Raw genomic sequence first — 21,068 nt, 5'->3', positions numbered from 1 at the left:
TGACGGAGTGAAAACAGGTTTGAATTTTTTTGCAATTTTTGTGGTGTTGTGAACAATTATAAATGTACACTGACACATCGCGACCCACCATTAACAGGGTCGCGACCCATACTTTAAGAAAGGCGGTTGTAGGGTCATACCCAAGACTCGAAGCTGTAATCGCTGCCTAGGGTGCTTCAACAAAGTACTGAGGAAAAGGGTCTGAATACTTATGTAAATGTGATATTTCCATTTGTAATTTTTTATGTTAACCTGTTTTTACTTCGTCATTATTGGGTATTGTGTAGATTGATTATTTAAAAAATATATATATTTTAGAATAAGGCTGTCACGTAACAAAATGTGGAAAAAGTCAAGGGGCCTGAATACTTCCGAAGGCATTGTATTTGCACAATCTCAGCGAACTAATCCTAAAAAAGACTAAAATCCAAATTATGCTTTATCCAAAAATTTGGTCTCAGCCTCCAGAGGCCAAATGGAGCTCCATACTGCACCGCCATGCGCCTCCCAAATGTTGTAACAATGCGGACAGCTCTGTATAGCTTCTCATTGACATGATTGGTCAATGCGTCAACTTCAGGAGAGTAATGGCACAATCTGCGAAAGCCAGCAGGAGAGGGAGGAGAATGGTTGGGTCAGGTTAAAACCTCTTCTGGATAGGACCCTTCATCTCAATTTACACCTAAAATTACCCAAATCGAACTGCCTGTAGCTCAGGACCTGAAGCAAGGAAATGCATATTCTTGATACTATTTGAAAGGGAACACTGAAGTTTGTGGAGATGTGAAATTAATGTAGGAGAATATAACACAGCTGGTAAAAGATAAAAACCAAAAAAACATGTTTTCAATTTTTATTTGATAATCTTTGAAATGCAAAAGGACATACATTGATATAGGACGCTGGGGGTCATTTATATGTTGTCCACAACAGGGCAACAGTACATGTGCAAAGTCAAACTGATAACGTCAAGAATGAGCGAGTTACATGACATTTAGTATGAAGTCACCCAGGTGTCCCACACGAGTTGCCCAAATGGCCGAATTGATTTTTTTCAAGAAAATAACTACATAGAAAATACAAAAATGCTTAGTCTACACACTCCCAGGAATGTCATAAATGATGGATCATTAGCTTCCCTACATAAAAGGTACTAACGGGAAATGTGACAAGAATGCTGATCCAATATCTCCAAACACAGAAGTGAAACATTTAAGGGCCAAGTTAGCAGCCCACAGGGATCCAATGTCACTGTTGAACAACACCACAAACCACACAAAGTAAAAAATAAAATAAAACAACTTTAGAATGACAGTATTTGGGAGATCCTCAGTCCTCTACACAATATTATGCTGCTGATGCCAAGTCCCAAAGCAGTCTCTTTCTGCTGTAAAGCAGAGGCAAACCGAACAAGTCGTGCAGGTGATGGAGGACTTCATGCGACAAAGAACACAACGACGCCTCCATGCTGTGGCCTTTTGGCCCCGAGGCACATTCATGCCTGCAGTTATGAATTTGGCCATGTGAACACCACTGGTGGCATGAGCAGAAGGGACAGAGGTAGAGGGGGCAGAAGGTGCTGCAGTGGACTTTGTGCCGTAGCCAGCAAGCTCCTGGATGAGCAGCTTTCTGAAGGCTAGCTGTGTCATGGAGGTCTGTCCCCAGCTCTGAGCCATTTCCTTCTGGAGGACGAATGCATTCACCACAGCAATGTCGATGAAATGATAAAACAATGTTCTGTACCATTTCGTTGTCTTGTGGAGAACATTGTAGTAGCCTATCAGAGTGTCTGACAGGTCCACACCTCCCATGCTCTTGTTGTAATCCTTCACAGCAGCAGGAATGGGGACATTTTTAGTGGTCTGTTCCCCATTAGCGTCCTTCACACGCCTGACGACGTGATCGCCACTGTACGATTTGTGGATACTGGAGCACATGACCACCTCTCTGGTATCCATCCACTTTACAAAGAGCAGGTCATCTTTACGAATCCATCGCATGGTACCCCTATCAGCCCGCTTTGGCATGTCGTTGACTTTTGTTTTGGGAAAACCCACTCTGTTGGGACGAATGGTGCCACAAGCCCACACATTCAGCTTCCTCAGGTCTGTGAACAGGGTAGGGCTTGTGTAGAAGTTGTCCACAAACAGTTTGTAGCCCGTCCCCAGCAGTTGAAAATCTAATAATTCCATAACGGAATCATAACTAAGTCCCTTACCGGTGGCTGAGATGGATTCCCCCTCATAAACAAAACAATTCCAATTGTAGGCACACACAGAATCGTCCAAAACAAACAGTTTGTACCCCCCTTTTGTTGGCTTGTTACTCATATATTGTTTGAGGCCAATTCCAGCCTTTGAGGCTACCATCCTCTCATCTATGGACAGGTTCTGGTTGGGTTGAAAATGGGTCTTGCAAGCCTCAACCATGCTGGGGTAGAGAGGTTTGATTTTGCAGAGCCTATCAAAGCTTGCTGTGCCTCTCTTCTTGTCATTGTCCTCATCAACTTGTGGGTCACTGATATGAAGCGCCTGCGAGATAGTCAGAAACCTTTTAGAAGACATGACAGTGGAGGGGAAAGGCAGTTGGTAGAGTGTTGACGTTCTCCAGTAGTCCTTGAGGTTTTTACACTTCACAAACCCCATGTAAATAACCAGTGAGATGTAACAGTACAGGTCTTGGACGGAAATGGGGTTCCATGCCTCTTTCTTGCCTGCTTGTGTCTTAGCCCCATACTTGTTGGTGTTAGAAACCAGCGAATCAAGAACTAACAAGGAGAAAAACATCTGGAAAAGATGAAGGGGGCTGTACTTTACAGTCTTGTCCAGCTGAGGTCCTGGCTGCCTTTTCGGTCTAAATGTTGGTGGAAGTGGCTCCACATCATCTTCTAGCACAGTGTGCCAACGGTCCTCTGCCTCGGTGGTAGTTGCCGCTGGTTCACTGGCCCTCGTCCGCTTCTGGGCTGGCCTCTTCACACCTCTAGATGGCCGGGCGGGGGAAGGTGTGGAGCAGGAGACAGCAGGGGTCCGGCTGGATGAACCAGCTTCAGCGTCTGAGTTAGTGGGGGATGGACACCTTGACATTGTGGGTTCCCATTGTTCATCCGAGTCCCTGGCACTGTGTAAGAAAAAACAATCAGTAAGAATACTTCTACAGATGAGCCCTGTATCGACACGTAAAATAAACAGATGTCTATTATATAGAGTAGAGGGAACATAATCACGACGGTGAAGTGTGTGTTTATCAATGGTGAATAAGGCTGGTCAGGGGAGAACGGCTCATAGTGGTGGCCGGGGTGGGGTGAGTGGAATGGTATCAAGCAACATGGTCTGTTTGGTGCTGTTCCATTCTACTCCATTCCGGCCATTGTTGTGGGCCGCCCTCCCCTCAACAGCCTCCAATGGCTATTTATATAACAATGGAATGGAGTGAATGGAACAGCACCAAACAGACCATGTTGCTTGATGATGTGGAACCTCGGGGCGATAAGGTAACCTAGTGGTTAGAGCGTTGGGCCACTAACCCAAATGTTGGTGGATCGAGTCCCAGAGCTGACAAGGTAAAAAATATGTCATTCTGCCCCTGAACAAGGCAGTTAACTTCTCTTGGGTAGGGGGCAGCATTCAGAATTTTGGATGAAAAGCATGCCCAAATTAAACTGCATGCTACTCATCCCCAGAAGATAAGATATGATTATGATATATTTGGATAGAAAACACTCTGAAGTTTCTAAAACTGTTTGAATCATGTCTGTGAGTATAACAGAACTTATTTAGCAGGCGAAACCCTGAGGACAAACCATTCAGATTTTTTTGTTGAGGTCACTCTCTTTTCAATTAGCTTTCATTGGGAAACCAGATATCTAAGGGACCTTCTTGCAGTTCCTACCGCTTCCACTGGATGTCAACAGTCTTTAGAAATTGGTTGAGGTTATTCCTTTGTGTAATGAAGAAGTACGGCCATCTTGAAGGAGGGTCACTCGAAGTGTCCTGTTTGTAAGAAGCGCGTGACCAGAAAGCTAGCTACAATTGGTTTTAATCCTGTATTGAACACAGATCATCCCATCTTCAACTTTATCGATTATTTACATTAAAAAATACCAAAAGATGCATTACAAAAGTAGTTTGACATTTTTTGCCAAAGTTTACAGGTAACCTTTGAGATATTTTGTAGTCACGTTTCACAAATTGGAACTGGTGTTTTTCTGGATCAAACGCGCCAAATAAATGGACATTTTGGATATACATCGACGGAATTAATCGAAAAAAAGGACCATTTGTGATGTTTATGGGACATATTGGAGTGCCAACAACAGAAGCTCGTCAAAGGTAAGGCATGAATTATATTTTTATTTCTGCGTTTTGTGTCGTGCATGCAGGGTTGAAATATGCTTCTCTCTCTTTGTTTACAATGGTGATATCCTCAGATAATATCATTGTTTGCTTTCACCGAAAAGCCTATTTGAATTCTGACATGTTGGCTGGATTCACAACCAGTGTAGCTTTAATTTGGTATCTTTCATGTGTGATTTAATGAAAGTTAGATTTTTATAGTAATTCATTTGAATTTGGCGCTCTGCATTTTCTCTGGCTTTTGGCCAAGTGAGACAGTAGCGTCCCGCCTAAACTCAGATTTTTGGATATAAATATGAACTTTACCGAACAAAACATACATGTATTGTGTAACATGAAGTCCTAGGAGTGTCATCTGATGAAGATCATCAAAGGTTAGTGATTCATTTTACCTCTATTTCTGCTTTTTGTTACTCCTCTCTTTGGCTGGAAAAATGGCTGTATTTTTCTGTGACTTGGCTCAAACCTAACATAATCGTTTGGTGTGCTTTCATCGTAAAACCTTTTTGAAATCGGACACTTTGGCTGGATTTACAACAGGTGTATCTTTAAAATGGTGTGAAATACTTGTATGTTTGAGGAATTTAAATTATGGGATTTCTGTTTTGAATTTGGCACCCGGCAGTTTCACGGGCTGTTGACGAGGTGGGACGCTACCGTCCCACATACCCTAGTGAGGTTAACAAGAAATTTGTGGAGTGGTTGAAAAACGAGTTATACTGACTCCAACCTAAGTTTATGTAAACTTCGACTGTGTGTATAAATATATATAAATAAAAAAATAAAAAATACCAAATGAATATGCGACCTTTTAAACAACTGCATTAGCATGAGAAGCAAAAACCTATTTTACTTACTGATCTAAAAGTGGATCTTTTCCTTCCAAAAACATTTCTTCCGCGCTGGAATCATAACTGTGGTCACTCACAGAGTCCTCATCCATTCCTTCTGTGTCACTCTCCTGGTCAATGTCTGCAATAATATCATCAAAATGTTTATACTTGGACTGAGATTTAGCTTTTCCACTCTTAGTAGCCATGTTTAACTTTTTCAGATTTGAGAAGTTTGTGGAAGAGAACGAACTGCTGTGAAACGTAAACTACAGTGCGTCCTGTTTCCTTTCACCAGAGAATGAACTCTGTTGTACACAGCTCTAGCATGATGGCTGTTTGTCCTACAAACGGCATTCACATACTGCTGGAAAGCCCAGCTCATTGGCTATCTAGCTAGGTTTCAAAACGATAGGTGGTCATTGGACCAAGACCCTTCATGGGCTAATTCAGGTGTTGTATAGCCAATACATCATGTAGAATGATGAAACAAGTTTGGTTGCCTTCTAGAGTGTCTGAAGATTGCACAGAAACCGAACTTGACCATGTTAAACAATGTTAGATTTCTAACAAAATTAGAATTCATAAAATTGTTTTGTTGCAAGTTGAGTCGGAATTCATGCAGAATGCTGTTTACAACATGTGAGGATATACAATACCATTCAAGAGTTCGGGGTCACTTAGAAATGTCCTTGTTTTTGAAAAAAAAAGCAATTTTTTTGTTCATTTAAAAAAACATCAAATTGATCATAAACACAGTGTAGACATTGTTAATGTTGTAAATGGTAAATGACTATTGTAGCTGGAAATGGCTGATTATCTACATAGGCGTACAGAGACCCATTATCAGCAACCATCACTCCTGTGTTCCAATGACACGTTGTGTTACCTAATCCAAGTTTATCATTTTAAAAGGCCAATTGATCCATTTTTGAGCCTGTAATCAAACCCACAAATGCTGATGCTCCAGACACTCAACTAGTCTAAAGAAGGCCAGTTTTATTGCTTTTTTAAATCAGCATAACAGTTTTCAGCTGTGCTAACATAATTGCAAAAGGGTTTTCTAATGATCAATTAGCCTTTTAAAATTATAAACTTGTATTGGGTAACAAAACGTGCCATTGGAACACAGGAGTGATGGTTGCTGATAATGGGCCTCTGTACGCCTATGTAGACATTCCATAAAACAATCTGCCATTTCCAGCTACAACAGTCATTTACAGCATTAACAATGTTTACACTGTATTTCTGATCAATTTGATGTTATTTTATTGGACAAAAAATGTGCTTTTCTTTCAAAAACAAGGACATTTCTAATTGACCCCAAACTTTTCAACGGTAGTGTATATATAGAAATACACGTTTAAAATGTGTACCAATTGATTGGTCGAAAGAACAGGTGACTAAGTCAAACAAGATTTTTATTAGTCTGTGACAGCCCTACTAGTAAAAGATACCAGTCCATCTTCATGTCAACTAACAGAACTCTGCTGGTTGTCCTGGTAACAGATTCCAGATCTATTGTATTTGTTCAAACTAAACTAGAGCACTTACCTTGATGAGTCAAATCTGATCCTTTCTTCTCTTCTCTTCCTCTCACAGTTCCACTCAGCCCCGTTGTTTTCCTGCAGTCCACCAGCTGCACAGACAACCTCTTCATACCCAGCAGTAAGGCGCTACCGGGAGAGGCACGACATGGGGACTCCGGGAGGGAGGAAGGGCTAGCGTTGTCCTGGTAACGATAAAGAGGGGACACAGACACATATCATTATGGATGCTGATGTCACTGTTGTCATAAAGTGCTTTACAGAAACTCAGCCCAGACCCTGATAGAGCAAGCTGTATGCTAGACCAGACCAAGCTGTACCATCTGGTGTTCTAATCTGGAGAGACTCTTCTCTGACTCGTCAGCATCAGGATGTTGTTGAGGCTCCCCAGAGGATCCACAATAGTCATGTCTCTCTCCTGTGTGAACAAGAACATCAAACAGATGGTAAACTTACGACCATCTATTGCAATCACAGAGTCTTACAAGAGGCATGAATGTGTCTAAAAAGGGCCTAAAATGGCCACTTTCATCATGATTTTGTCAAATATTGTTTATAATGTAAAATTCTATTGCAATCAACGAAATGGGTGCCTTTTGCATCCATTTGAAATTTTAAGTAGAAATTATGCACCAATACAGTACATTACAACATATTAAAGTGTAGTTTGTGCCCGTTTTTAAGACAGTACTCACTGGTGTTAATCGGATCATCAGTCTTCTCCTCCTTTTTCACTCCCAAAACGTCTTCCTCCTCTTTAATTGAGATAGCCTCCTCTTCCTCTTTTACTCCAAAAGGTTCTTCCACTTCTTTCAATATTACGGCATCTTCCTCCTTTTTGATTCTGAAAGCATCTACCTCTTCCTCTTCCACTTTGACAACCTCTTACCCATCTTCCTCTTTCACTGTATTATCATCCTCTTCTTCTTTCAATGTGATAGCCTCCTCTTCCATTCTGAAAGCTTCTTCCTCTCCTTTCACCAGAGCTTCTGTCTGTCTAGCTGAGTGGCCTCAAGGTCCGGGCGATTAGCCTAGTACATTATATATTTAACACATTTGCTAATTTAACAAGCAAATTACGTTTAAATGAACTAGTAGATAAGTAAGCAGAATTGTGTTCAAAACACTAGGAGTAAAATACACAAGATTGGTCTAAAGCCCTTCAATGTTTTGGGTTTAAATTCACTTGCAAACCACCGCGGGGTTGAATCAGTAGTCTGTTGTCGCTGTTGAAGAAACCTCCCGTCCCGTCCACTAGATTATACGTCACGCAAGAAGCATCACCTGTAATACTCACATCGCCGTCTGCTGGCTGGAGTGGGTAACGTAGAATGGGAAAGTATTCATTACATTGTTGAATCTGGCAAACAAAGTCATAAGAAGTAATTTAAAAACAACCAGATGTTCTGTTTTCTCTTCCTTCTTACAGCCAATACTTTCCTCCAGGGCTGACCTGCCCATTAGGTAGGATTGGGTGACAGGTTGATGAGGGTGGCATATAAAAGGTTCATCACCAACAACACATAATAACACCTCACATAATGGTGCCCAAAAACAATGAAAACTTCTCTCACCCAGTGGCATATGGACTATTTAGGTGAGTGTTGGTGAGGCCACATGAAGTAGTGCCCACATTGCAAAAGGAAACCTGGACAGATAGGACTCTACCTGTGTAGAGCACATGCCCCTTTACCCTTCCTGTCTCTGAAGTGCACTTTTGGGTGGTGGTATAATCTGTATTATAATTATAATCTGTATCCATTTTTTGTCGTAGTTATTCTGAACCCACTGCCTGCAAGTCGTCATTAAATTCGCCTCAGTGATTTGTATTTTGCTTCAAGTTTCTAAAGAGGAAACAGTCAGGAAATGCCCCTGTCTGAGTGCATCTGCCTACCACTATGTGTAGCTGTTAGCGATGATGCTAATGACAACTATCTTCTGGTTGATGGAAAAGCTTTCCCCAAAAGATGTCTTAGATTTTTCTCAGACGTCGAAAGTGGTCTCCTGATGTGGTTTAAGTATTGTTGTGGACTTAGAACATCTAATGTTGTTGTTTTTCTATTAACAGTGTGATTTAGAGAGAAAAACAGAAAAACAGGGACAAATCAGAAACCTGGAAAAACTAAATGGAGAAAATGGAATTTGAGAAAAAAACAAAAACGGAAGGTAAAGTGGATTTACTAGGGATAGTGTAGAGTAACAGCTGTATCCTGAAGTGACCTTTAACCTCCCTGCTCCTCAATACTTATTCCACTGGATCAAAGCTTCAGCCAAGTAGGATACATGATGGTGGCAACACATGGAGTTGGGTTGGATATAGTCATGGTAGGATACATGATAGTGGACACACATGGAGTAGGGTTGGATATAGTCATGGTAGGATACATGATAGTGGCAACACATGGAATTGGGTTGGATAAGCCTGTTTCTGCTTTGTCATTATGGGGTACTGTGTGTAGATTGCTGAGGAAATTGTTTAATTTAATCTATTTTAGAATGAGCCTGTAACGTAACAAAACGTGAACAAAATCAAGGGGTCTGAATATTCTATATTCTAATTAAAATCATTGACCCATAAGGGAACACATGACCAAAGCCAGGCGTGACCCATATAGAATTAAAACAATATTCATCTTCATGAGAAAATAATTGAATAAACAAATGTTTGCAAAACCAAAGACATGAAAACTGGTGCCAATATTGTATTTAGCTAGAATTTCATAAGGCCAAGAAGGTCATTGAGAATAACAATAGACAATAGTTACTGTTACTAGTTTAGGGATGAAGATAGTGAAGGTTCATCAATGTTAAAGATGGTTTTTATTTTGACGTGGAAACAATGTTTATTCAACCAGTGGGGGGCTTGTAAATGCCTCCAGGAAAGTGGAACGAGGAACTCTTCATTGAGACAATGATAAACAGCAATCCGTGGGGGAGTTGTGGTGGATATTATAAAATAAGGATCTGCTGGAGTCCAAGTCAAACCAAGATTCTTTATTTCTGAGCTCAGAGAGAATAACAGAGTTTGGTATTTTATTAGGATCCCCATTAGCTGTTGCAAAAGCAGCAGCTACTCTTCCTGGAGTCCACACAAAACATGACACATAATACAGCACATCAATAGACAAGAACAGCTCAAGGACAGAACTACATACATTTTGTAAAAGGCACACGTAGCCTACATATCAATGCATACACACAAACTACCTCGGTCAAATAGGGGAGAGGGGTTGTGCCGCGAGGTGTTGCTTGATCTGTTTTTTGAAACCAGGTTTGCTGTTTATTTGAGCAATATGAGATGGAAGTAAGTTCCATGCAATAAGGGACCTATATAATACTGTACGCTTTCTTGAATTTGTTCTGGAAACTTGGGGACTGTAAAAAGACCCCCGGTGGCATGTCTGGTGGGATAAGTGTGTGTGTCAGAGCTGTGTGTAAGTTGACTTGTAAGAACTTGGATGATATCTGTACATTATAGGAACACCTGTGATGACAAAAGTACAATGATTCATGTTTTGCTTTAGCTTGAGATTAAGAATCAGTGGTTGACACCTTGCAAGTGAATGAAAAGGTCAACTGTACAAAGTCAGATGTCTGTGTGTTGAAACTATATTTTAGGTAACAGATGGATAAAGGGAACTAAGAGTTCCTGTTGATACTATGTTCCAGTCTTACTCCCAGTCTGACATGATAGCAATAAGGGAAGAGTGATTGGGAAACTAACTGCCAATAACGCAATAAGCTGAACTCCGCCTAGCAGAGACATCTTTGTATTAGCAACTATTAATTATGAGCTTATATGGTATTAAAGTTAAGGGACATCACCCTGGGCGGGGTGATCCTCAGTAGGGGATAAAAAGGGAAAACACCATCTTTTGAACTGAGTGTTGCTTGCAAATTGCTGTAAGTGTAAACTCTGTGTTGCAATCCTTATTAAACAAACAAACCTCTGATCAAATAAGTTTTCCTGTGGTCTCTTGTGTGCACATAGGGCAGAATTCCCTTACAGACTACACAAACAATTTGGTATTTTCAACACATTCATGTTTCTTATAAAAAGAAGAAGTGATGCAGTCAGTCTCTCCTCAACTCTTAGCCAAGAGAGACTGGCATGCATAGTATTAATATCAGCCCTCTGATTACAATTAAGAGCAAAACGTGCCGCTCTGTTCTGGGCCAGCTGCAGCTTTACTAGGTCTTTCCTTGCAGCATTGGACCACACGACTGGACAATAATCAAGATGAGACAAAACTAGAGCCTGCAGAACTTGCTTTTTGGAGTGTGGTGTCAAAAAAGCAGAGCATCTCTTTATTGCGGCTAGACCTCTCCCCATCTTTACAACCATTGAATCTATATGTTTTGACCATGACAGTTTACAATCTAAGGTAATGCCAAGTAATTTAGTCTCTTCAACTTGTTCAACAGCAACATAATTCATTACCAGATTCAGCTGAGGTCTATAACTTAAGGAATGATTTGTACCAAATACAATGCTCTTAGTTTTAGAGATGTTCAGTACCGGTTTATTAGTGACTTCATTAGCTGTGGTTGCTGATGCGTATATCGTTGAATCATCAGAATACATGGACACACATGCTTTGTTTAATGCCAGTGGCAGGTCATTGGTAAGAATAGAAAAGAGTAGAGGGCCTAGAGAGCTGCCCTGCGGTACATCACACTTTATATGTTTGACATTAGAGAAGCTTCCATTAAAACCCCTCTGAGTTCTAGTAGATAGATAGCTCTGAATCCACATTATGGCAGAGGTTGAAAAGCCATAGCACAGACATTCTTAAACAACAGGTTATGGTCAATAATATCAAAGGCTGCATTGAAATCTAACAATAAAGCTCCCGCAATCTTATCAATTTCTCTTAACCAATCATCAGTCATTTGTTTCAGTCAGTACATGTTGAGTACATGTTCTCTATAAGCATGCTGAAAGTCTGTTGTTCATTTGTTTACAGAGAAATAGCATTGTATTTGGTCAAACACAATTTTTCCCAAAAGTTTGCTAAGAGCTGGCAGCAAGCTTATAGGTCTGCTGTTAGAACCAGTAAAGGCCGCTTTACCACTCTTGGGTAGTGGAATTACTTTGGCTTCCCTCCAGGCCTGAGGACAAAGACTTTCCTCTAGGCTCAGATTAAACATAGGACAGATAGGAGTGGCTATAGAGTCAGCTACTGTCCTCAGTACCTTTCCATCTAAGTTGTCAATGCCAGGAGATTTGTCATTATTGATCGATAACAATTTTTCCACCTCTCCCACAATAACTTTACAACATTCAATACTTGCACTGCTTTTCTTTCATTATGTTTTTATTAAAGTTTTTTTCCATCATTCTTTATATCATTGACCTAGGATTCATAATAAAGTTTATTATTTTTGTTGAGTTTGGTCACATCATTCCTCAATTTGCAGTATATAAGCCAGCCAGATGTGCACCCATCTCCTTCAACCATACAGATGTTCAATTCCTCATCAATCCATGGAGCCTTAACAGTTCTAACAGTCAGTTTTTTAACAGGTACATCAATAATTGGAAGAAGCAATTTCATATGGTAAAAACAGATAAACACATTATCAGTCAGATGTGAAATATCCATATACACGCTAAGAGAAGTAATTTCTCTCTCCTGTGTGGATTCTCTAATGACGTTTAAGTGACTGTTATGAGTAATATGTTTTCCCACAGCCTGGGCTTTTGTAAGCCTTCTCCACATGTGCAGTCTCATGTGTTCTTTCAGGCTTCCTAAAATGGGCAAAAGCTTTGCATCCTGGGAGGAGTGGTAAGGCTTCTCCCCTCTGTGTATTTTCTTGTGTTGGTTCAGGTTGCTTTTGTGGTTAAAACTATTTCCACACTGGGAGCAGTGGTAAGGCTTCTCCCCTGTGTGTGTATTCTCTCATGACTTTTCAAGTTCCATAACTGGGTAAAACTCTTTCCACACTGGGAGCAGTGATAAGGCTTCTCCCCTGTGTGTATTCTCATGTTCATTCAGGTGTCCTTTCTGGTTAAACCGCTTTCCACACTGGGAGCAGTGGTAAGGCTTCTCCCCTGTGTGTATTCTCTCATGTCGTTTCAGGTTCCCTAAATCTTTAAAACGCTTTCCACACTGGGAGCAGTGGTAAGGCTTCTCCCCTGTGTGTATTCTCTCATGTTGTTTCAGGTTCCCTAAATCGTTAAAACTCTTTCCACACTGGGAGCAGTGGTAAGGCTTCTCCCCTGTGTGTATTCTCTCATGTCTTTTCAGGTTCCCTAAATCTTTAAAACTCTTTCCACACTGGGTACAGTGGTAAGGCTTCTCCCCTGTGTGTATTCTCTCATGTTGTTTCAGGTACCCTAAATGGATAAAACTCTTTCCACACTGGTAGCAGTGGTAAAGCTTCTCCCCTGTGTGTATTCTCTCGTGTTGGTTCAGGTTTCCTTTATGGCTAAAACTCCTTCCACACTGGGAGCAGTGGTAAGGCTTCTCTCCTGTGTGGATTCTCTCATGTTGTTTCAGGTCCCATAACCGGTTACAACCCTTTCTACAGTGGGAGCACTGGTGTCGTCTTGCTGGTTTGGACGTCCCTGGCTCTGGTTCCTCTGAGTCTGGTCTTTCTCCTGCCAAAGACAGTGTTTAAAAAAAAATAGAGACCTGAATGAAACCTCCACATGATAAAACAACCATGTAACGAGGGTAAATCCTGAATCAGATCTCTCAATAACCTGAGGACGGTTTTAACAATCTTTGTGTGATTTTAAAACAAATGTTGTAGAGCATCCTGGTAATTACTGATATGTTTACATTACTTATTTTATTCATCCTGTTTTACAAGTCAGAACACAAAAAACTAGACAGTTCTATGACACTAACACAGACATCGCTGGATTCCTATCAGCAGGTGGTTCTAAATATATAACCTTCATAGTTGTATGATACAGAATGTGACCTACAAACTTCCTTAAACATAAAATAACTAAATTGGTAATTTTGTGTGATAGTCCAAAACTTGTTTTTAAGTCGAAGACACAAAGCACATCAGTAACATCTCCCCGTTGTGGAAAGGGTTCGACACATGATGTTTAAATGGACCAATTTCTTATTTAGACGTTCACATATTTTCCAAAATGTTGACTATCACCGATGTCATATTTTGGGTAAAGTAAAAAATAAGGTGAAATATTTTGGGTAGATATTCCTAAAACTGACAGTTAATACAATTAACAAAAATATAAACTCAACATGTAAAGTTGGATGTTTAATGAGCTGATAAAAAAAGATTGCAGAATTTTTTACATCCCTGTTGTTGAACGGGTTCGATCCATCCTCCTGACAGGTGTGGCATATCAAGAAGCTGATTGAACAGCTTGATTATTACACAGGTGCACCTTGTGCTGGGGACAATAAAAGGCCACTCGAAAATGTGCAGTTTTGTCACACAACAATGCCACAGATCTCTGAGGGAGCGGGCAATTGGCATGCTGACTGCAGGAATGTCCACTGGAGCTGTTGCCAGGGAATTTAATGTACAGTACCAGTCAAAAGTTAGGACTCACCTACTCATTCAAGGGTTTTTCTTTATTTTTACTATTTTCTACATTGTAGAATAATAGAGAAGACATCAAAATTATAAAAAAAACACATGGAATCATGTAGTAACCACAAGTGTTAAACAAATCAAAATATATATTAGATTCTTTAAAAGTAGCCACCCTTTGCCTTGATAGCTTTGCACACTCTTGGCTTTCTCTCAACCAGCTTCACCTGGAATGCTTTTCCAACAGTCTTGTAGGAGTTCCCACATATGCTGAGAACTTGTTGGCTGCTTTCCCTTCACTCTGCAATCCAACTCATCCCAAACCATCTCAATTTGGTTGAGGTCGGGGGATTGAGTAGGCCAGGTCATCTGATGCAGCACTCCATCACTCTCCTTCTTGGTCAAATAACTCTTACACAGCCTGGAGGTGTGTTGACCAAGGTCATTGTCCTGTTGAAAAATAAATGATAGTGGGACTAAGCCCAAACCAGATGGGATGGCGTATCGCTGCAGAATGATGTGGTAGCCATGCTGGTTAAGTGTGACTTGAATAAATAAATCACTGACATTGTCAACAGCAAAGCACCCGCACACCATCACATCTCCTCCTCCATGCTTCACGGTGGGAACCACACATGCAGAGATCATCTGTTCATCTACTCCGCGTCTCCCAAAGACATGACGCTCGGAACCAAAAATCTCAAATTTGGACTCATCAGACCCAAGGACAGATATCCACCGGTCTAATGTCCATTGCTCGTGTTTCTTGGCACAAGCAAGTCTCTTCTTATTGGTGTCCTTTAGTAGTGGTTTCTTTGCAGCAATTTGACCATGAAGGCCTGATTCACGCAGTCTCCTCTGAACCGATGATGTTGAGATGTCTGTTGCTTGAACGTTGTGAAGCGTTTATTTGGGCTGCAATTTCTAAGGCTGGTAACTCTAATGAACTTATGCATCAGAAGTAACTCTGGGCTTTCCATTCCTGTGATGGTCCTAAAAGTAATGATGGACTGTTGTTTCTCTTTGCTTATTTGAGCTGTTCTTGACATAATATGAACTTCGTCTTTTACCCAATAGGGCTATCTTCTGTATACCACCCCTACCTTGTCACAACACAACTGATTGGCTCAAACACATTAAAACCTGTTATGGCTAGGGGTTCCGCTAGCGGAACGTTTCGACAACATCCGGTGAAATTGCAGAGCGCGAAATATATATATTTTTTATTAGAAATATTTAACTTTCATGCATTCACAAGTGCAATACACCAAATTAAAGTTTAACTTCTTGTTAATCTAGCCACCGTGTCAGATTTCAAAAAGGCTTTACGGCAAAAGCAAACCATGCGATTATCTGAGGACAGCACCCCATCAAACAAACACATGACAATCATATTTCAACCCGCCAGGCGCGAAACAAAACTCAGAAATAACGATATAATTCATGCCTTACTTTTGAAGAGCTTCTTCTGTTGGAAGTCCAATATGTACCATAAACATCACAAATGGTCCTTTTGTTCGATTAATTCCGTCGTTATATCTCCAAAATGTCCATTTATTTAGAACACCGGTTTCAACTCGCTCAACATGACTACAAAATATCTAATAAGTTACCTGTAAACGCTGTCCAAACATTTCAAACAACTTTCCTAATCACACTTCAGGTATTTTAAAAGGTAAATAATCAATAAAATGTAAGATGGGATAAACTGTGTTCAATACCGGATAAAAACAACGAAGCGTTTGACCTGGAGCGCGCATCAAAACATTAGAGAGCACTAGGCTGGACCCTCGTTCTGAATAGCCGTACTTCTTCATTTCTCTTAAGAAAAACATCAACCAAGTTCTAAAGACTGTTGACATCTACTGGAAGCAATAGGAACTGCAACCAAGTGCCACAGAAAAGTGCCACACAAAACCAATTGAAAACAGTCAACTCAACAACAAAAAAATCCTCCTGGATGGTTTGTCCTCGGGGTTTCACCTGCCAAATAAGTTATGTTATACTCACAGACATTATTTTAACAGCTTTAGAAACTTTAGAGTGTTTTCTATCCAAATCTACCAATTATATGCATATCCTAGCTTCTGGGCCTGAGTAGCAGGCAGTTTACTTTTGGGCACGCTTTCAACCTGGATGTGAAAATACTGCCCCCTATCCCAAACAGGTTTTAAGGAAAGAAATTCCACACTATAACTTCTAAAAAGGCACACATGTTAATTGAAATGCATTCCAGGTGACTACCTCATGATGCTACAGTCCTCCTTTAAGACTCCATAATGTTTCATCATTAGATGCTACAGTCCTCCTTTAACACTCCATAATGTTTCATCATTAGATGCTACAGTCCTCCTGTAACACTCCATAATGTTTCATCATTAGATGCTACAGTCCTCCTTTAAGACTCCATAATGTTTCATTATTAGATGCTACAGTCCTCCTTTATGACTCCATCATGTTTAGAATGTGTCTGGAAGCGCTACTCTATCTATTCTACTCTTATCCTTTCGGTTTGAATAATAGTTGATAATAATAATGTTATACTAAGTAATAACTAACTTTAATAACTAGGGTTAATACCTGCCTGGCGCACCAACAAAATCTTTCTTTATCCCCCTCTAACAATACCGCTACAGAATTAGCATAGTAGGCCATGTAACTGAAGGTAATCTGAAATATTTAGGACTAACTTATTCCTTGCCACCCATTCTGAAACTAACTGCAGCGCTATGTTAAGTGTTGCTGTCATTTCAGTTGTTGTGGTAGCTGACGTGTACAGTGTTGAGTCATCCGCATACATAGACACACTGGCTTTACTCAAATGTCATTAGCATGTTGTTGGTAAAGATTGAAAAAAATAGGTGCCAAACAGCTGCCCTGGGGAATTCCTGATTCTACCTTGATTTTGTTGTACAGGCTTCCATTAATGAACACTCTCTGTTAGACAGGTAGCTCTGGGGTGGTAGGCCAGTAACCGAAAGATTGTTGGTATCCCGAGCTGACAAGCTAAAACTCAGTTAACCCACTGTTCCAAGGCCGTCATTAAAAATAAGAATTTGTTCTTAACTGACTTGCCTAGTTAAATAAAGGTTACATTTAAAAAATATATATTAAAAAAATTATCCACAATATAGCAGGGGGTGTAAAGCCATACGTTTTTTTCAGCAGCAGACTATGATCGATAATGTCAAAAGCCTCACTGAAGTCTAACAAAACAGCCCCAACAATATTTCTATCATCATCAACTTCTCTCAGCCAATCAGTCATTTGTAAGTGCTATGCTTATTGAATGTCCTTCACTATAAGCGGAAAGTCTCCATTTGTTTACTGTAAAATAGCATTGTATCTTGCCAAAATATTTTTTTCCAAAAATGTAAGGGTTGGTTGATTGGTCGGCTATTTAAGCCAGTAAAGGGAGCTTTACTATTCTTGGTTAGTGGAACGACTTTAGCTTCCCTCCAGGCCTGAGGGCACACACTTTCTAATAGGCTTAAATTAAAGACAAGGCAAATAGGAGTGGCAATATCGGCCGCTATTATCCTCAATCATTTCCCATCCACGTTGTCAGACACCAGTGACATGTCATTGTTGATTTTCTTGCCCAAAATTTAATTGAAGATGCTCCATTTTTTTTTTACTATCATTCTTCATGTCATTTATCTGTTTCATTGTGTAGTTTCTTATTATTTTTATTTAGTCACAGGATTTCTCAATTTGCAATACGTTTGCCAATCAGTTATACAGCCAGACCTATTTGCCATATCTTTTGCCTCCCTCTTCATCATACCATTTTTTGATTCCTCATCAATCCACGTGGATTTAACAGTTTTTGCAGTCATTTTCTTAATGGGTGCATGCTTATTAGTAACTGGGATAAGCATTTTCAAATGTGTCAAGGGCAGCGTCTGGTTGCTCATCATTACACACCACGGACCAACAAATATTATTTACATCAACAACATAGGAATCACTACAAAAACGTATTGCATGACCTCTTTTACACACTAATAGGCCCAGCCTTTGAAACTTTGGTTTTCCTAGATATGGCTACTATATTGTGATCACTACATCTGATGGATCTGGAAACTGCTTTAAAACACATTCCTGCAGCATTAGTAAAGATATGATCAAAACATGATGATGATTTCATTCCTCTACTGTTTGTAGCTACCCTGGTAGGTTGACTGATAACCTGAACAAGGTTGACGGCACTGGTTACAGTTTGAAGCTTTCTCTTGAGTGGGCAGCCTGATCACAGCTTTCCTCCAGTATTAGTTCATTAATTAACAGTGTCTTGAGTTTAGTTTGCCTGTTCTACAGTCTTGTAAAGATAGGTGGGGTTGACTGGGAAAGGCAATGTAACATCCATAATGTTTTGAGGAAAAGTTTTTGTAAAACAAGCAGGATCATCTTGAAACTTTCTCTTTAAAGCTAACTTTCATCAAGGTTTTATATTGTCTATTGGTTTCTCTCTTTTCATTGGCAGAATCCTTTTTCAGTGTTATGATATTCATAACATCCATTTCCACCAGTCTATATTCCTGTCAACTAACAGAACTCTGCTGGATGTCCTGGTAACAGATACCAGTCTATATTCATGTCAACTAACAGAACTCTGCTGGTTGTCCTGGTAACAGATACCAGTCTATATTCATGTCAACTAACAGAACTCTGCTGGTTGTCCTGGTAACAGATACCAGTGGGCAGATCTATTGTATTTGTTCAAACTAAACTACAGCACTTACTTTGATGAGTTAAATCTGATCCTTTCTTTTCTTCTCCTACTCTCACAGTTACACTCAGCCCCATTGTGTTCCTGCAGTCCACCAGCAGCACAGACAACCTCTTCATACCCAGGAGTAAGGCGCAACCGGGAGAGGCACGACACGGGGACTCCGGGAGGGAGGACGGGCTAGTGTTGTCCTGGTAACCATAAAGAGGGGACACAGACACATATCATTATGGATGCTGAAGCCACTGTTGTCATGAAGTGCTTTACAGAAACCCAGCCCAGACCCCGATAGAGCAAGCTGTATGCTACACCAGACCAAGCTGTACCATCTGGTGTTCTGATCTGGAGAGACTCTTCTCTGCCTCGTCAGCAGCAGGATGTTGTTGAGGCTCCCCAGAGGATCCACAATAGTCATGTCTCTGCCCTGTGTGAATGAGAACATCAAACAGATAGTGAACTTACGACCGTCTATTATAATCATAGGGTCTTACAAGAGGCATTAATCTCTCTAAACAGGGCCTAAAATGCAAATGTTAAAGGGTCGTTCCACTAAATGGGTGCCTTTTGCATCCCTTTGATATTTTAAGTATAAATTATGCTCCAACATTGCATTTTAAAAGGCTGTTATACTAGATGAGATGCACTTCAATGTAGACCACATGGATAATTTAATTAATTTAATTTAAAAGTCCCCAAAATATATGTACCAATGGCAGACTAAAACTAACAAAGGCAGATGGCCCTTTTAACAATTCCTACAGTAGTGAACAACATATTCAAGTGTAGAACTTCAGTAGAATCCCCCTTAAAACCCCCCACATTAGTTCAACAACGGCATAGTGTGTGACTCTGTGTTTAAGACAGTACTCACTGGTGTTAATCTGATATTCTGTCTCCTCCTCTTTCACTCCCAAGACGTCTTCCTTCTTCACCTCTACTGAGATAGCATCCTCTTCCTCTCTAAAAGGTTCTTCCTCTGTTTCCTCTATAACATCTTCTTCTTCTTCTTTCACGACAATGTTCAGCCTCAGAGCTTCTTTCTGCATACAGCAGACCTCCTCTTCTTTAACGGGGGAGGAGTAGTTTAGTGAGCTCATGGTCTGGGATGTTAGCATTAGCGACTAGCCTAACGCTAGGCTCAGTATCAATGTTTAACAACTTTGCAAATTGAACAAGCAAATTAGGTTAAAAGTTAACCAGTTGATACGTCAACTGAACTGTGTTAACAACACTGAGATTAGCTAATGTGCATTAACATGGTCTAAAGCGTCAATCTTTCAGTTTTATGTTGGCTAGCAAGCTACCGAAGCGGTTGAAAGAGTAGCTGTGTTGTTGTTCCTGAAGAAGTGTCCCGTCCAGTAAATTACACGCCACGCAAGAATCAACACCTGAAAGACGCATATCGCCATCTGCTGACTGGAGTTGGTAACGCAGTTTGGAAACAACAGTTACTACACTTTTGTATTGGAAAAAACGTCAGAATAATTTAACAATAAGCTGATATAGTGTAAATGATGAATACATACTTCTATGAATAGGTAGTGTTTTAATAAACATTTGCTCTGTTAATTTTTCACATTAGTTTTTATCTAGATGTGACGGTACTATTCCATTAAAGCTACGCTCTTTAAGATACCAATCATCCTGTAAACCAGGGGTGGGCAACTCCAGTCCTAGGGGGCCTGATTGGTGTCACACTTTTTCTCCATCGCTAGCAAACACAGCTGATTAATCAAACTGCATCCTAAACTGAAGATTATGATTAGGTGATTATTGGAGTCTGGTGTGTTAGCTGGGGCTGGAAGCTATGATCCCTTATTGATGTCACTAGTTAAATCCCCTTCAATCAGTGTAGATGAAGGGGAGGAGACAGGTTAAATAAGGCATTTTAGGCCTTGAGACAAATGAGACATGGCTTGTGTATGTGTGCCATTCAGACAGTGAATGGGGAAGACAACATATTTAAGTGTCTTTGAACGGGGGATGGTAGTAGGTCCCAGGCGCCGGTTTGTGTCAAGAACTGCAACGCTGCTGGGGTTTTCCAGCTCAACGGTTTCCCATGTGTACCAAGAATCATCCACCACCC

The 21,068-nt window shown here is 40.4% G+C and overlaps 2 protein-coding genes across 2 annotated transcripts; both read right to left on the bottom strand.

The window, feature by feature from the left end:
- Positions 1 to 839: 839 nt before the first annotated feature.
- LOC129846517 (piggyBac transposable element-derived protein 4-like) lies at positions 840 to 8,179 on the bottom strand. Its single transcript, XM_055914447.1, has 5 exons — positions 7,425 to 8,179; positions 7,050 to 7,147; positions 6,737 to 6,914; positions 5,210 to 5,324; positions 840 to 3,117 (listed from the first exon to the last, which is right to left on the bottom strand). Exons 2-5 carry the CDS (start codon positions 7,050 to 7,052, stop codon positions 1,338 to 1,340), a joined length of 2,076 nt encoding a protein of 691 aa, XP_055770422.1. The 5' UTR covers positions 7,053 to 7,147; positions 7,425 to 8,179; the 3' UTR covers positions 840 to 1,337.
- A 1,529-nt stretch (positions 8,180 to 9,708) lies between these two features.
- LOC129846518 (zinc finger protein 502-like) lies at positions 9,709 to 20,429 on the bottom strand. The gene is made up of 4 exons (XM_055914448.1): positions 19,854 to 20,429; positions 19,309 to 19,406; positions 18,996 to 19,173; positions 9,709 to 13,333 (listed from the first exon to the last, which is right to left on the bottom strand). Exons 1-4 carry the CDS (start codon positions 20,095 to 20,097, stop codon positions 12,633 to 12,635), a joined length of 1,221 nt encoding a protein of 406 aa, XP_055770423.1. The 5' UTR covers positions 20,098 to 20,429; the 3' UTR covers positions 9,709 to 12,632.
- Between the last annotated feature and the right edge of the window lie 639 nt (positions 20,430 to 21,068).

This window comes from Salvelinus fontinalis, unplaced genomic scaffold (assembly GCF_029448725.1).
Source record: "Salvelinus fontinalis isolate EN_2023a unplaced genomic scaffold, ASM2944872v1 scaffold_0573, whole genome shotgun sequence".
NCBI classification, from domain to species: Eukaryota; Metazoa; Chordata; class Actinopteri; order Salmoniformes; family Salmonidae; genus Salvelinus; species Salvelinus fontinalis.
The sequence above is the reverse complement of the archived record's forward strand: the minus strand, read 5'-3'. Positions and strand labels throughout refer to the sequence as shown.

Bases quoted from the DNA above. Each gene is read 5' to 3' on its own strand.
- LOC129846517 (XM_055914447.1), bottom strand. The intron at 5,325-6,736 runs GTAAGTGCTCTA...ATATTATTGCAG, and splicing joins ATCAGATTTGACTCATCAAG to ACATTGACCAGGAGAGTGAC. The intron at 3,118-5,209 runs GTAAGTAAAATA...TTTCTTACACAG, and splicing joins AAAGATCCACTTTTAGATCA to TGCCAGGGACTCGGATGAAC.
- LOC129846518 (XM_055914448.1), bottom strand. From the start codon at position 20,097: ATGCTAACATCCCAGACCATGAGCTCACTAAACTACTCCTCCCCCGTT. The intron at 19,407-19,853 runs GTGAGTACTGTC...TCATTCACACAG, and splicing joins AGAATATCAGATTAACACCA to GGCAGAGACATGACTATTGT. The intron at 19,174-19,308 runs GTACAGCTTGGT...TATGGTTACCAG, and splicing joins CCAGATCAGAACACCAGATG to GACAACACTAGCCCGTCCTC.